Source organism: Sciurus carolinensis, chromosome 7 (genome assembly GCF_902686445.1).
Source record: "Sciurus carolinensis chromosome 7, mSciCar1.2, whole genome shotgun sequence".
Classification (NCBI taxonomy): Eukaryota; Metazoa; Chordata; class Mammalia; order Rodentia; family Sciuridae; genus Sciurus; species Sciurus carolinensis.
Window position 1 is genome coordinate 29,429,097 of NC_062219.1, and position 15,943 is coordinate 29,445,039.

The 15,943-nt window shown below is 36.0% G+C and overlaps 1 protein-coding gene across 1 annotated transcript in view; it reads right to left on the minus strand.

Annotated features, from left to right (window-relative positions):
• The window catches only part of Pde7b (phosphodiesterase 7B), a 297,370-nt gene that overhangs the window by 193,745 nt on the left and 87,682 nt on the right, over positions 1–15,943 (minus strand). The window contains exon 2 of the mRNA XM_047557470.1: positions 7,983–8,043. Coding sequence (XP_047413426.1) covers positions 7,983–8,043 — 61 coding nt within the window. The remainder of the gene's footprint in view (positions 1–7,982; positions 8,044–15,943) is intronic.

Genomic DNA, 15,943 nt, shown 5'->3' on the forward strand with positions numbered 1-15,943 from the left:
AAGAAAATACTCTGTGGCAATAGAGATTCTGCCTTGCTCATTAGTATATCAACTTTCTCCCCTAGCAGAGAGCTGGGCACACAGTGGTACTCAACAAATATGTGCTAATCTTCCCCCTCTTAGGACAGGTTCTAACTGCCTATTTGTAGAGAACTACATATTTCTTATTCAGGAACATAGAGTGATATGCTTGGTAAATTGACAATTAGTTCGCACAGGAGCAGACCGTGGCTTTGGCCATGCTAGCACAGGGTTCTGAATGCCACACCAACCTGCCTTTGACCCACGTGAGTGATACCCTGCAGATGAGAATCCTGTTCTCTCACATGCATCAGCAAATACTGAGTTCCTACGGGGTAGGCAGCTGGAAGCTTCAGAGGCTGGATACTCGGTACTGAATAAAACAAAAGTCTCTGCCTTCATGATGTTCAGGTTCTAAGTGCATAAGTGCGTTGTGGGTGAGGTCAAGGGACGGTGATTAACAACCAGTCAACCAATATGAAAGAAATCCGCCATCTGGTGAACTGTGCATTGAAAAGTGAGACAGCAGGGCCCTGGGGAGTGATGAGGATTACGTTCCCACTGCTCTCCCTTGGAAATATCCAGGTTCATTTCAATGACTTTTTTGCAGGGTTAGAGAATATTGTTCAGAGGTTTTGTTATTTGAGAACATATACAGAAGAGTGAATTGATGTATCCAAGTGATATGAATGAAATGCTTTGTGTGACTTAAAATTAATCCAAATTCCTGAGGTGTTCTAACATTCATAAATCAAAATCAAGCAGTTTGAAATTGGTTGGTTTAAATACAAAACTTACTTTTAAAGTCAAATGAACGTAAATAATAGTTGTGATGATCTTTTTAAAATAACCTATGAAGACTATTTCTAATTTTGCTGTAGAAAAATTCTTTCTAATATTATTTCTTATTTCTCTCTTACCTCTTAAATAAGATATTATTATATTCAATATCAATAGGAAAAGATAGATTTTAACATCCTTTTAAATAAGTCAAACCTAGAACTCAGGTCATTGGGTTAAAATTATTTAATTTCACATATATCTGGTGAGTGACTGTACTTTTCAGAAGAAATGAATTTATAGAATATTCTGCAATACTCTATATTAAAGAATGCTCTCTAAGTAAATAAAAGAGAACAGAACTGTCTTTTATCCTGAGTTTCTATCCTTTTTAGAACCAATGATGACAGTCAAGCTATCTATACTCCTGATTTCAAATTATGCTACAGAGTTATAGTAACAAAAACAGTATGGTTGATACTGGATAAAAACAGACACATAGACCAATGGAACAGAATAAAAGACACAAAGTCAAACCCACACAGCTACAGGCATGTGATTCTTGACAAATGCACCAAAAATATATGTTGAAATAAGAGAAGAAAAGACAGGCTTTTTGGCAAATGGTGCTGGGAAAACTGGTTATCCACATGTAGAAAATTGAAACAGAATTTCTATCTCCCACCCTGCACAAAAGCCAACTCCAAATGAATCAAAGACCTAGGAATAAGATCATGAACTTTGCAACTCCTGAAAGAAAACAAAGGGTCAACATTCCAACATACAAGCACTGGCAATGCCTTTCTCAATAGGACCCCTAAAGCTCAGGAAATAATACCAAGAATTGATAAATGGAATGACATCAAATTAAAAGCTTCTGCACATCAAAGGAAATAATTAAGAATATGAGAAGAGAACCTGCAGAATGGGACAAAATATTTCCAGGCTACTCTCTGACAAAGGATTAATATCAGAATATATAAAGAACCAAAACTAACAAACAAACAAACAAACAAAACAAAAACCAAACAAAATCCCCAGGTAACACAATCAATAAATGGGCAACTAAACTAAACACTTCTCAAAAGAAGAAGCACAAATGGTCAATTATATGAAAAAATGTTTCACATCTTTGGCCATCAAGGAAATGCCAATCAAAACTACCCTGGGATTTCATCTCACTCCAGTTAGAATGCCAGTCACCAAGAAAACAATCTATAAATGCTGGCAAGGATGTGGAGAAAATGGAAGTTTTATGCACTATCTGTGGGAATGTAAATTAGTACAGCCATTATGGAAATCAGTATGCAGGTTCCTCAAAAGACTAGGAATGGAACCACAATAGATCCAGATATACCACTCCTTGTTATTTATCCAAAATAATTAAATCCATCTTACTATAGTGATACATGCATACCCATGTTTATAGTAGCACAATTTACAATAGCCAAGTTATGGAAACAACCTAGGTGTCTTTCAACAGATGAATGGATAAAGAAATGGTGGTATGTATACACAATGGAGTTTCATCTGTAGGAAAATGGATGGAACTGGAGAATATTATGTTAAGCAAAGCAAGCCAGATTCTGGAAGTCAAGGGTTGTATGTTTTCTCTCATATGTGGAAGCTAGAGAGAACAAAAGGGAAAACAATAGAAGGAAGACCAGTAGAGTAGAGGATGGTGCCCAGGGGGAGAAAAGAGGGAAGGCATAGGAAGGTGCTGGGCAATATAATTGATCATGTTATATTATGTGCATGTATAAATATGCCATAATGAAACCCACTATTCTGTATAATTATTGTGCATTAATGAAAATTAAAAATTCCTTTCCAATGCACCTTTTCATTCTCTCTGTGGCCTTTATTTTCCCCTCACCCTCCTGAGCCTCCTGGTATCTGGGCTTTTGAGAGGGGTCTCATGTAGCCTAGAATGTGACCACTTGATCAGCTTTCACATTGAAACCCATGCATCTTCACATCCCAGTGGCTTGCATTCTCTCCACCCTTTGAAGTTCCAACACACTTTATTTTTATTTCTGTCGCAACACTTGTCACTCTTGAGTTCATGCTGCATGTATCAGAGTCCAAGACTCTATAATCTGTCTGTGTGGACTGGAAACTCTCTAAGGGTAGAATCTGTGTCCCATTGGTCTTTGGATTCCTGGTGCCTAGCACACGACCTTGCAGATAGAAGATGCTTGGTGCACATTTGGTTAATTATTATGTAATGTATGCATAGTTCTGCTCTTGAGGAACCACACAATTTTGAAGAACATATATAACATTTAAAAAAAAATTGCTTTCACATTTGTAGAATGTTTCAGCTTTTCAGTTGCTTTTCTAATCACTATCAATGCCATCAAACAATAATTTATTTTTTACTAGTTTACTATCAGTTTTTAAGTTTTCAATTATTTATTATTTTTTCATCAATCTACTGATGAATAAATGATATTTAGGGCAGGTATCTCCTCATAAAACAGCTCATTCTACCATGGGGAAAAATCCCAGTGCTAGAAGGGACTGATGTTTTTATTTCCATTTTGGGAGCCTAAAAAGAGGAGGCACATTCTATGAGTATAATATTTCAGAGCAGGAATTAGAAGGCAAAACTCGCTATCCTTATGCTGAGTGTTAATAAATTGTTGATCTTATGGTATTGTATGTTGCTGAAAATAACCAATCCATTTCAATGATTTATAATAAACTTCAACCAGAAAACAGACTTATGGACGCCCCCTTCTGAACCATGCAGGTAGGTAAGTTCCTGCTGTACATTCATATGGCTGTGCCACTCACCAGCATGAAGCAACGACAGAGCTATGGAATACTCCAAATTAGAAAATATCAAGCCTTGATAAGGAGGATGGAAAAACGGAGTCACCCATTACAAATTAAGGCTTTCTGTTTGAAAGCACCCCATTCTAAGGATAAAGGGAAAGTGGGAGTAGAAAGAAGCACCAGATCTGATCTGGAATTCTTTTCTCCTAAAGTTTCTTTTTCCAAGATTATTGCTTCACAGAGAAAGGTGAACCCATGAACCAAGAAGTGAATCAACATTAATCATCTTACGTCATTTCTTTAAATACTCTTGGCTCTTTTTACCCAACAGATTTCTTTATACTTTTGAGAAGTGAAATTTTTTTTAGTAACTCAACATATTTCATGCATTAATTATACGACAAGAGATCATTTTTTTTGTCCACTTCCTTTTTCCTTTAGCATATTGCACCTAATAAAGGTACAAGTCTTGGTTCAACAGTTGCATACCCTTTGATATAATTATATAAACATCTGAGACCAGTTAGAATCTGAGAGAAATATTGTGGCTAATTTTAAAAGGAGGCATGGGATGAGGAGATGGGAATTCTGAACTTATTGACCTAAGCCTGAGGAAAAGAAGAAAGCAACAATTCATTAAAATTTAGTGCTTAATTTAATCATCTACATTTGCCCTCTCTGCCTAATTTTAAGGAATGAAAACAGCTAATGCTCAGTGCAGACAGCTCTTTAGTACACCTTATTCACCTTTGTATCCAACATGAACTAGTCTCCTGAAGCCAAAAATTATGCCCTGCAAGAACCATCCATCACAGTAATTTGCTCCCATTTAAAATTGCATTCAATTCAATGCTTTGGAGTAACTCAAGATGAATTTTACACTTATGCATCATTTAAGGTAATGAGCCAGAAGCATAATTTTCAGTGAGGATGGCTTATTCATGCAAGTTGTGAGGTAGACAACTCAAAGCATAAAAACTATTTTTCAGAATGATCTGAGGACTCCAGCAGTGGGAGAGAAGAGAATTGCAAATGTGTCCCTTGTTAGTGACCCTTATCTATATTCCATCTTAACTGTGCTGAAACCAGAGCCCATAAGCACCTTAAACCAGGAGTGAGGATGGGGACCAGAAATGGAGAATCCAGAGGAGATGAGTCAAGAGTATGACAATTTATAGATGTGGCTGTCTTAGGTGGGTCGCCATTAGGGATTCGATATGGGGTGACATAAAGATCAAAGGAGAGCGACTTGAGAGGCTGAGGCAGAAGGATCACAAGTTCAAGGCTATCCTCAGCAACTTAGTGAGACCCTGTATCAGAATAAAAAGTAAAAAGGTTTGAGGACAATTCCCAGTTCAGTGGTAAAGTGGCCCTGGGTCCAATTCCCAGAACAAAAAAATTAAAAAAAAAAAGTTGAAAATCAGAGGTGAAGTTTTGGAAATTCAGGCTTTATCTATTTTGATTTATTTTTACTTGAAAATTTTGATTTATTCATTAAAGAGCTATAAAATTACCTGCAAATACAAAGCACATTCAGTTTTCAATACTTGTAATACTTAGTAGTCCCTTAAAATATTACATTCCTTATGTTTTACTGTTGAAGATAAAGAGTTTTCTCAAGAAATGCTACAGGAAGTCGTAAGCAAAAGCACAGGTTCTCCTTAAAGGAAACAGCACATGAATTAATACCACAGATGTGGAGAAGAGATTTTTTTGTGTGTGTTAATATATGATATATATCATATGATATATAACATGACACATATTACATAACATTACATATAATACATCATAAACATAAAGAATTAAAGAAATGTTAAGTTGTGGTCTTGGTTTCAGTGACTTACATATCTGTAACTCAAATTTCTCATGTTTCTTAAGTGAATAAACCATTCAACTCTACTTCTTTTCTCAACACCTTGTACCATATCATTGCTCCTGGGCAACCCTGGGGAGAATGCATGCCGCCGGCAGGCTCATGCGCATGCATTGATACCCATAACGATCTTGTTTTGGTGTTCTTTAATTTAAGATTTCAAAGGACTTTATAAAATGTTTGAATTAAATTTGCAGCAATCCTCGTAAAAAGAAAAGTGCAAAGTGTCTAAGTCCTCTTAGACGTAAGCTCCTGAGGTCATAGTTTTCATGGCGTGAGAAATTCAAGGTCAGTAGGCACAGTATGGTCTTCAAACACTCAATACCAAGTCAGAGATACCAAAAAGATGGCATTTAAAGACAAATGCAAGTTCAATCTTCCTTATGTGTCCTCCAATTATTTAAAATTTTCATTCTTATGTTTCCTTTATATTATTTAGTTTGAGATCACTAATAAAATAGGGATCTAACAAACTAATGAAATCTACAAGGTTAAAAACCCATACCAGTTTAAGATGTCTTGCCAAGAACGTCTATATTTTAATTCACCTAGAATCAATGACCTGATTATGTAAGATGCTTAGGATGAATTTTACCTGCTACAGTAAGAGCACAATTAATTGCAATTATTATGACAATAGTAGTAACACAACTGATTTATATAATACATTCCAAACTTTGAAATTTTGTGTAATCTGGCTGAATGATTAGGGATTCATTTGATGGTCAGGCATTCCTTCTGGAAGCTATATAAGCCATACCATGTAATCTAGATTAGACAGAAAGATGACTGGTCTCACTTTCAGTGAGATTCAGGCTATAGACAGTGAGAAGTCCACCCTGTCCTTTCTAGCTATTAGCTAATCAAGGAAAATTCAGTCAAAATTAATGATGTGCTCATGTCCTTAAAATCATCGTGAATTAAAAATTAATTTAAAAGAATAGATCAGGTGAAAGCTACAATCAAATAATATTCTAGTGTGATTAAGTTACCTATAATCTCAGACCATTTGCTGCAGTTTTCTTATTTGTGAAATGAGGCTATCAATAGCACCAACCTAACTTTGTTTTTGTGAAAATTGATGAATAGATCTGATGTGGTAGTGAGACAATTCCCAAATCCAAGGTTGGAACATGTAGCTGGATAAATCATCTGTTTGTCTATCTGTCTATCTATCTATCTATCTATCTATCTATCTATCTATCTACCTACCTCTAGGATCCTGAAATAATAGCATTTTTGAGACATTTTATGGTTGAGGGAAAAGAATATTAGATATTTAAATGGGTGTGTTGATGCTGTGCTATATTCATTGTTCATGTGTTTCCAAAAAAATGTCCACTTTCCAATGGATGCATTACTATGTAGCCACCATCTTTATTAAAATGTATGAAAGTCATAACAGAGACATTTGAAACAAAAGTACAAGAAAATAAGAAAGATCCAAATTAAAAAACGAACGGTCTGCTGTTTGTAAAGTCATGAGAGTAACATTTGATTATTTGATATGTGGTTATTTTGAATGATAAATAATCATGATCTTACCCTGAAACTATCTTATTGTCTACTTTTTCTTCTGGATAATCTAGACTGCCAAGATATGAAGTGACTAGAGGAAATGAATGAAGTTACAATGAATCATTTTGTTCTTTGTTTACAAATATGTTTAAGGTAAGAATGGACAAGTGTGAAAATAGAAATTTAAGGATTTTTTTGTTATTCTTGCTACTGTTTTGTTCTATTACAATAATTAACATAAAGTTCATTGGAAGTATTTTAGTGGCATAAATAAGATATAAACACTACACATAAAACTTTATTGATTTTATAGTTTAGAAACTTTGTTGTCATTATTTAAGTGCTTCACTTAGATTCTCTATACTTATTTTCTAATCCATAAAATGAGGAAAATATACCAAGTCCACTTCCTAACAGAATAGTGTATATTAAATGAGTTAATAAAAGGCATTGATGACATTGTCCCATAAGAACAAATGATTTATAACTAATTAGAACAAATTTAAAAAAGAACAAATGATTACTCAGGATATCACTGCTATTTTGTTACAAAGGCATTGTGGGTAATTGCTGCATTGATTTCAGATTAGTTCAAGTGTATATGTCTCCCAGATCTTATAAGTAAGGGTGTTTTATGATTTGTTTTAAATATTTAAAAGTTACTTATCTATCCTATCATCTCTAGCTAGGAACTACAATGTGACTTGTCCTTGCCTTTCCATTATGGTTTCTAAATACAATACATTCAATGGTATGTTGTGCTGATGATTCAAGACAAATCTCAAAAGACCCAGAAGCATGGATCCAGACTTTGTGAAAGTTTTTAAAATCCAAACTGTTTTCATCATCAGATATTCCACATGTGTTATAGCTGCTTGTAAATTCCCAAGTGAGCCTGTAATTCTTTCTAAAATGCAGCAAGAGATAGTCACTAAGGCAGCAGAACAGCAGTGACTCTAAAGCATATCAGCATGCTTCACATATGTAAAATGAGAAGCCTTCTTACCTAGCATGCAAACACATTTGGCATTCTGGTCAGGGTTCTCAAACAAGATTTCTCCACACCTCTGAAACAGAAGGATAACGGCAGTTATTTTAAGATTTCATATCAGCATTCCCAAGGCAATATATTCATGCAATCTGAGAATACCATGATGCTATTTTATTCTTGTTTTCTTAGTTACATGAGTCTGGGGACTTATACATAAACAGAGACTTTCCTGGTAGTAAAATATCTGAGAGGTAATTTGGGGTAGATTGTTCCTGCATGCCTTGACCCCTGCCTATAGCGAAACCTGTGTGCTCCCATGAGAAGTCATGGCTTGAGATGCACTTGGTTTCTAGTAGTTTCTATCTCAGTAGAACACAAGCAATATTAGGCCCAATAAGCTGAGACTAATCATTCTCAAAGTCAAACCTGAGCATCTATATTTTTCTAATAAGTGATGTGGCTGATACTTAATTCTCTGAACATGGTAGGGGGCAAGGACAAAGACATAAAGTGGCATTTGTTAAGGCCTTTCTTGAACTCACAGACTCATGTAAATATCAATTTTACAAATCAAATCAAATATCAATTTTACAAATCAAATATCTATCACGTTTTAACTTGCTTGTCAAAATTTTTAGGAAGACATAGTCTAGAGACACAATCAGTTATTGAAGTACAGGCCACATATGTGTGATATATACAACTGACAAATGTTTAGAATCTGAATATATAAGTAAATCCTCCAAATCAATAAGAATGTAACAAATAATTTGAGAGAAAAATGGGTAAAAGACATGAACTAGCAATGCATAGAAAAAGAAATCTGGATGGTCAATAAACATAGAAAATATATTTATACCAATAATCAGGAATAAGCAAATTATATATAATTTGTTTTGAACTCATTGATTTGACTAAATTTAGAAGTCTGGCATTAACAAATGTTTTCAGAAACGCAGTGAATCTGGGTTGAAGTATAAAATAACAACCACTTTGGAAAAAAATTGGCAAAAATCTAGCAAAGTTGAAATGCTCAAATCATATGGCATAGCAAATCACTTCCTAGACCTTTAGCTAGAGAAATTTTCATATGCAACTATAATGTCCTGGTAAAAAAAAGATAAATGTTAGTCACAATCAGAGTATTACATGACAGTTAAAGTGAATTAAAGCTATAGATACTCTAAAATACCTAATATATTATATACATATATAAAATATCAAAATTATAAAATGTTCAAATCATAAAATACATGTATTTTTCTAATCACATAAAACATGTTTAAGTCATATAAAATTATAGTGTTAATCAAAAAAGTATTCTTCATTTTTATGTAGTTGAAAATGTCTAAAAATATGTACATATTGTTTACGGATATATTAACATATAGAAAAAGACAAAAAATCAATAAATAAAAAGAGAGGTATCAAATACATCAAAAGAGGAAGAGATCAAGAGAAATGAAATTTCAGAGAGCGCACAAGGATTATTAACTTTTTCTATATTTATTTGTGCCTAAAATTACTTTCTACACTTTTTTTTTTCTGATCTTGGAATATTTAACAATAAGAAAGAATTGCCCCAAAGTGCAGTACTTTGAATCTAAAAATGATCCTTTTATATATGTTTCCCTGCACCTGTCTCTCTGGGAGGCCATTGGCAGCAGATTGGATGGACTGTCTTCTCCAATAACTCTACTCACCACTTACTTCCTTTGCCTTTGGAAACTGAGGGCCTGCTACCTGCAAATTCTCCTCTTACTTCTACCATTCACAACTTGGTTGATACTACTCCCACCAATCTTTATTGTTCTTCTACTTAATATATTATAAGATAAAGTGATTTAAAAGGGAATAATTTCTCATGTTCTTCACACCTAATTATGGGATCCTCCAGTATAAACAAGGCAAAGGATGGGGTCATTATCTTCAAATCAACCCATCTTCTGGGATGACCTACATTGTGCATAAGGAGATGAACAATTGACTCAGGGATATAAAAAGGAAGAAAACTACTTTGGTGAGCCAAGAGGAGTTGGAGGTGTGGAGGAGGGAGGATTGGTTCTGTGCAAGGTTAAGAGGGCACTGAATTCTAATGGAGACTGTATCATGAGCATTCTTCCCAGCTACTCTGCTGACCTCGTGTGATATTTATCATGCCACTTAATCTCTTTATGCTTCATTTCTTTGTAAGAAACATGGGCTGTGGATATATGCCATCAAGTCAGGTCAGGGAGCAATGTGAGGATTAATGACCCATGGAGTCTTATCCTCTGTTTGTTCCTGTTTTGTTTGTGTTTTGGGAGAGGTTAAACCCTTCCAAATAGCTAGGATCTATTTTCTGCATCACCTGCTTTTCAAAGTGGTATTTTAATGACCTGAAAGAGTTAATAATTATTTTTAAATGAAAGGTCAGAGGTTTCTAAAATGTTTTCAACTTCTTGGCAGAACAAAGTCCCAGGAAGCTCTATCAATCTATATTCTGGGTGCTACAAGGAAATAACTTGGGTGTGTTCTCTTGCCCTTTGCTAGTGACAAGTCCCACAGCCAACCTGCCATAAAGGACTTTTCCTTCTTTACTTGCAGGACCTTCCTGTGGGGAAGGCAGGTGAATGTTGCATAACTTCCCATAGCTACTGTGGGCCAAGGGCAGTCTTGTTTATGTCGTCCCTGGCCATGGACAAAGCTAGGAGGGGTTTCTGAAACTCCTGTGAGGCATACATTCCTTAAGAGTCAAGGCCTGCCTGGGTTCACTGACTAGACAGGCTCATCACCAAGCAGCAAGGCAGGTATTGTGGCCCTTCCAGTGAGTTCGAGGCAGTCCTCTTCCTCGACTTCTCTCCCCCGTGGTCTGGGAAATGGCTGAAGCATCTTTAACAAGCACTTTAATTGCCCTGCTTTATAATATTACCTGATGATGGTAAGAGGTTTTAAAGCAATGCCCAGAGGGGAATCTGATTGTTCTCAGAACTTACAAGAAACCAGATTCTTTCCAGTGCTTTTTCTCATTGATGCCAGTTTTTACTGGGCCTTTGATGCCAGGCTCCTTCCTGCTATGCAACCCAGGGTGATGACCCAGTTTTGGAGATTAATTAAGCTAAACCACAGGGTCCAAGTCTCAGAAAATTGCAGGCTCTGCCATGGGGGAAGGTCTTGTGTCCTGCTGGATTCTGGGGTGTTGCAACCCTCCTCCTCAATGCTCTGATTATGCTTGCTAAAACTTCCCATTCCAGCAACCTGCTGCTGGGTGACCCTGACTTTGTACTTGGTTCTGCTCATCAGGACTCTGCTCATCAGGATTCCACCTCTCCTTAGAGATTCCAACTTTGTTTGTGTTCTGTGTCTGAAATACTGAGATCAACTCACCTTGCTCCTGCCAACTCTCCCGGTGAACACTGATGCCAGATAACAGGGAATAGTTATTGAAATGTCCATCCAAAGGGTTGGAGCCCTGCTAGCAACAGAGAAATCCTCCTGGCACATGCTCCCCTTCTGAAGCCCATGGGCTACCATGCATATGAACTCACATGTGTAACACTGATTGCCCCGATAGCCACAAAGAACCAAACCATTTTCATTAGTGTTCTTAACATGCCTCATTGTTGTAACCCTGGTGCTTTATACATCCAGGGTCCTGATAACTCTTTGAGGACTAGGTCTACTAAATATCTGTGAACAAGCTAACATTTGTTGAGTGTACACTATGGACTAAGCATTGTTCTATGTGTTATACACCTACCATCTCATACTATGATTATACTCTTTTCATAGTAGACAACTGAGACACAGATGATACCACTCACTATAGAATTCTCTCCTCCAATGAATGAAAGGATAAATGCTGACAGCTTACCTGATGCTTAAGCAAAATACAAAGATCCCAATATTGGCTGCTTTGAGCATCCTTTGGCCACCTAGATTATATCTACTGACATCTCCTTCTCTCACCCATTAGCAACTAGCTGTTTGCAAGAGTTGTGTCTGTAAGAGCTCACATTTTGGATTAGACTGACCCAATTTTAAATCCTGTTTCTACCTCTTCTTATCTACTGTATTATCATGGGCAATTTATTTAGTTGCACCCGACCTGCTTTCTTATCTATATAAGGAGGTAATATTATCTGTCATAGGATAATTGCAAATTTTGTTTTTAATCCATTATGAATAAGAATGACCTAGTTTAAATTATTGTAGATGAGACTGTAATATAAAAATAAGAATTAATAAATTTAGCTCATCCATGAAAATTCAATTTTAATTCACATATTATGATTTAGGATTAAAAATGAATAAAAACTTAATCTTAGAAGTCAGAATATTTCACAAGTTGGTTGCTATTTCTTGCTCATTAAGAATTTTTTTTATCAAGTTCAAATTTTGACTTTTATTCAAGAAAAAATATTGAATGTTATCAAACTCTGCATCTGTTGATTGGGAATCAGCCTAAAGTGTCTGTCAAAGGTTGAATGGGTAAAGAAAATGTGGCATATACACATAGTAGAACATTACTCAATGACAAGAAGGACAGTTATGACAACATGGATGATCTGGGTGAGTATTCTGTTATACAAAATAAGCCAGGCACAGAAAAACAAATACCATATGAACTTACTTATATGTGTAACCTAAAAAAATCAAATTTATAGAAGTAGAGAGTAGAATGGTGGACACCAGGGGCTGAAGGAAACGGGTACTGGGAAATTTTTGGTCAAAAGGCACAAGATTTCAGTTGGAGAGAAGAAATAAATCCAAGAGCTCTATTGTATATCATAGTGACTATAGTAATCGTAATATGTTATTTCATGAAAGTTGCGCACTTACAAAAGTAGTGTATGATATAATGCACATGTTAATTAACCTGACTCATATATTTCAGGACAATGTGCAATGAAATATATTTCTCTCAAGTGAACTATATTTTTCATAATAAATTTAGTTGTGAAAATTGATATCAGATAAATATATACATATATATATATATATATATATTTTTTTTTTTTGTAGTACCAGAGTTTGAACCCAGGGCCTTGTGCTTGTGAGGCAAGCACTCCACCAACTGAGCTATATCCCCAGGCCTATCAGGAGTAATTTTAAAACTCACGCTTAAAGTATTCTACAAACTTTTTATCCTATTAAGGAAAAAATGTTGTCTGATATGATAATATCCAAATATTGATAATTGTATTATATACTCAAAAGTTTTTAAAAGAGTAAAAAGCTCATATTTTGATTTTATTGTTTAACTGACACTGCTCCTAGCTTTCTTAAAACAGTTAATGCTTTTCCTGCTTCAAATAAGCTTTCATACATCGAGTGTTTTCACTTGAATGTATAGGTCTCAGCTGACCTCCAGCAACTAATCTTTTTAGAGAATTGTCTCAATACCTTTGGAAGGGGGGAAACATCTGCAAACAAATAGAATCCAAGATAGAAATCCTTGTTCCTTGGGGTTTGGCCCCAGACAGCTGAGATATTATAGTGTTTTGCAAAAAGGTAATGTTAAGTGTTACCAGAAAATAATTAATTGGTTATAATTCTTTGATTTCCTACTCACATTTATAGTTCTTTATTTTTTAAGCAGAAGGGGATTTAATAAAGGGATTTACTGGAAGGGGCTGGGTTTGTAACTCAGTGGTAGAGTGCTTGCCTAGCACATATGAGGCCCTGTGTTTGATCCACAGTACCACATAAATATAATTAAATAAAATAAAGGTATTGTGTCTATCTACAACTATAATTTTTAAAAAAAATTTAAATAATAAATTAAAAAATTACTGAAAGATCAGGCTATAGACTGGGCCTCTAAAATGATTCTGTACAGCTCTATAAAATTGGTTCACCAGGCTGTGAGCTTGTTAGGCTGGTGGAACCACAATTGGGAAAGAAGAGAAGCAGGAGGCATCACTAAATTGTTAACTTTAAGAACACAGCACATGGCAATGATCCAAGGATTAGAAAGCTATTGGTGCACAAAGCTAGTTGTTGAATATTGGATGCTACTGCAGAAATGTAGAAAAACTCAACATCTTCAGGACTATGCTTGGTAATCCATTAAAACAAAACAAAATAAAAAGGACCATGATATATGACTAGACTCATTTTGGAAAAAAATATATATCATTTTGGAAAAAAATAGATAAATAATTTTTGGGGAAAAAATTCATCAAACCAGTTTCCTGAACTGAAAAATCAGTAACCATGATCAGCCCGTTAGGGAGTTGTAGGACTTCAGTGGAAAGTGAACTACATCTCATCCCAGCAGCAACAAAGACAATGGCAAGTAGGCAAAGCTCCAGCATGGGCTGCCTTCACCCTCTCTTTCATTCCAACTCTAAGAATTTTGATTCATCTGCAAGTGTGCCAAATATTACATGAGGAACCAAAGCAAATGTTTGTATGCTGATATACTTATTGGGATTGCATCTGTTTTATTTGCTCACCTTCAGGTTCCTAAATGTCTGGGACAATGACTAATGCTTACTGGGCACAACATTTAAACGAATGAATGATGAATTTCATACTGTAACTCTATGGTATATATTGAAATGAGCATAATTTTTTCCCCTGGACACTTATGCTTACATAGCAATAAATGCTTCCATTGATGTGGCCACATCATGTGTAGCTGCAATTGGGTGATAAAGGGGTGAAATTTGGCAATGAGAAAAACATTACAAAACTGGACCAGTTCCTATCTTACTGTTTCTCCAAGCAGAGAACAGAATGGCACTAATCAAAACCTGACTCTTAGAAGATAGGCCTATAGAGAAAATAGCTTAGGTCTGTGGAGCATAAAAATATAGCTTCTGTCCAGACAGGGCTTCCCAAAGTAGCAGAACCTGAAAGTGTGTAACCCTATTAATGTCTATCAAATGTCTGAATGAATTAATAAATATTCAGAACACATTATTGAGTGCTAAGTGTGTACACATACTGTACTATTTGCATGGATACAAAATCAAATGAGATTTAGGCTAGAGTCTGTCTTCCAGAGAGGTTTATAGCCTAGTCTTAAGTCAACATGGAAGACTAAGGGCACTTTCAAGAGTAGGCACTGGTCACTGCCTGGGGCCATCCCAGAAGGCTTCTAAGGCAGATGACTCTTGGTGTGTGTCTGGAGGAAAGAAGAGAGTTGGCTAGCAGAACAGAGGACTCATCCATGTCTGCCTGCACAAAGCCTTATTAGGATCACACAAATAGTTGCCAAGGACAGAATCAAAATTGAGGTGGGTCAAAGTAGAGGGTCTAATTAAATTGTTAGCCACTAGGAGATTGGAAGAGAGTAGGGAACAACTGTCATTTAAAAATATATCTGGTCTGAGCAAGAGAGGACCGGTTTGCTTTTGAAGAGCAAAGATGCTTAATGAATTCTTTTACATTGTAACAAATGACTATAATGGCCCCAGATGTCTCTCAACAGTATTGCCTGACATCTTTTTTGTCAATTTCTTATTCAAAGAGGGTACCAAGCCTGAGCTGCTCCCTATCACCCCCACACACCTTTTTGAATTAGTTCTTACAATGATGACCAAAAAGAATTCCCCAGCCACCCAGGAGAAACTTCATGTGAGGCGACTTCTGCTACTGCTGAAGCCATTAACACCTAGAGTTGAGTGCATCACAGTTTCCCTGCTCTGGAGGATGCATTTTCAGGGTCTCCTTCTTTACAGTGGCCCAAGTCCACATTATTTTACGCAGGCCTGTCTACTGCGTGGGTGGCATAGTCAGGCCTTAATCTCTAAACACTGTGGCAGCCCTCAGCACTCTGGTGCCAGAGGACGGCAGATTTGGAACAGGGGCTGATTTCAGTGGAGCTCATGTTTTCCTTCCTAAGCTTTTCCAGTGAAAGAGCAGATTTCCATCCTTTTTCAGGCTGTTAAAATGTTAGACTAATAAGTTTTCAACAATCTGTCAGTGCAGATCCCCGGCAACAACCTGGCACTGCCAATCCAACCTCAGCCAGTCAAAATAAGAGA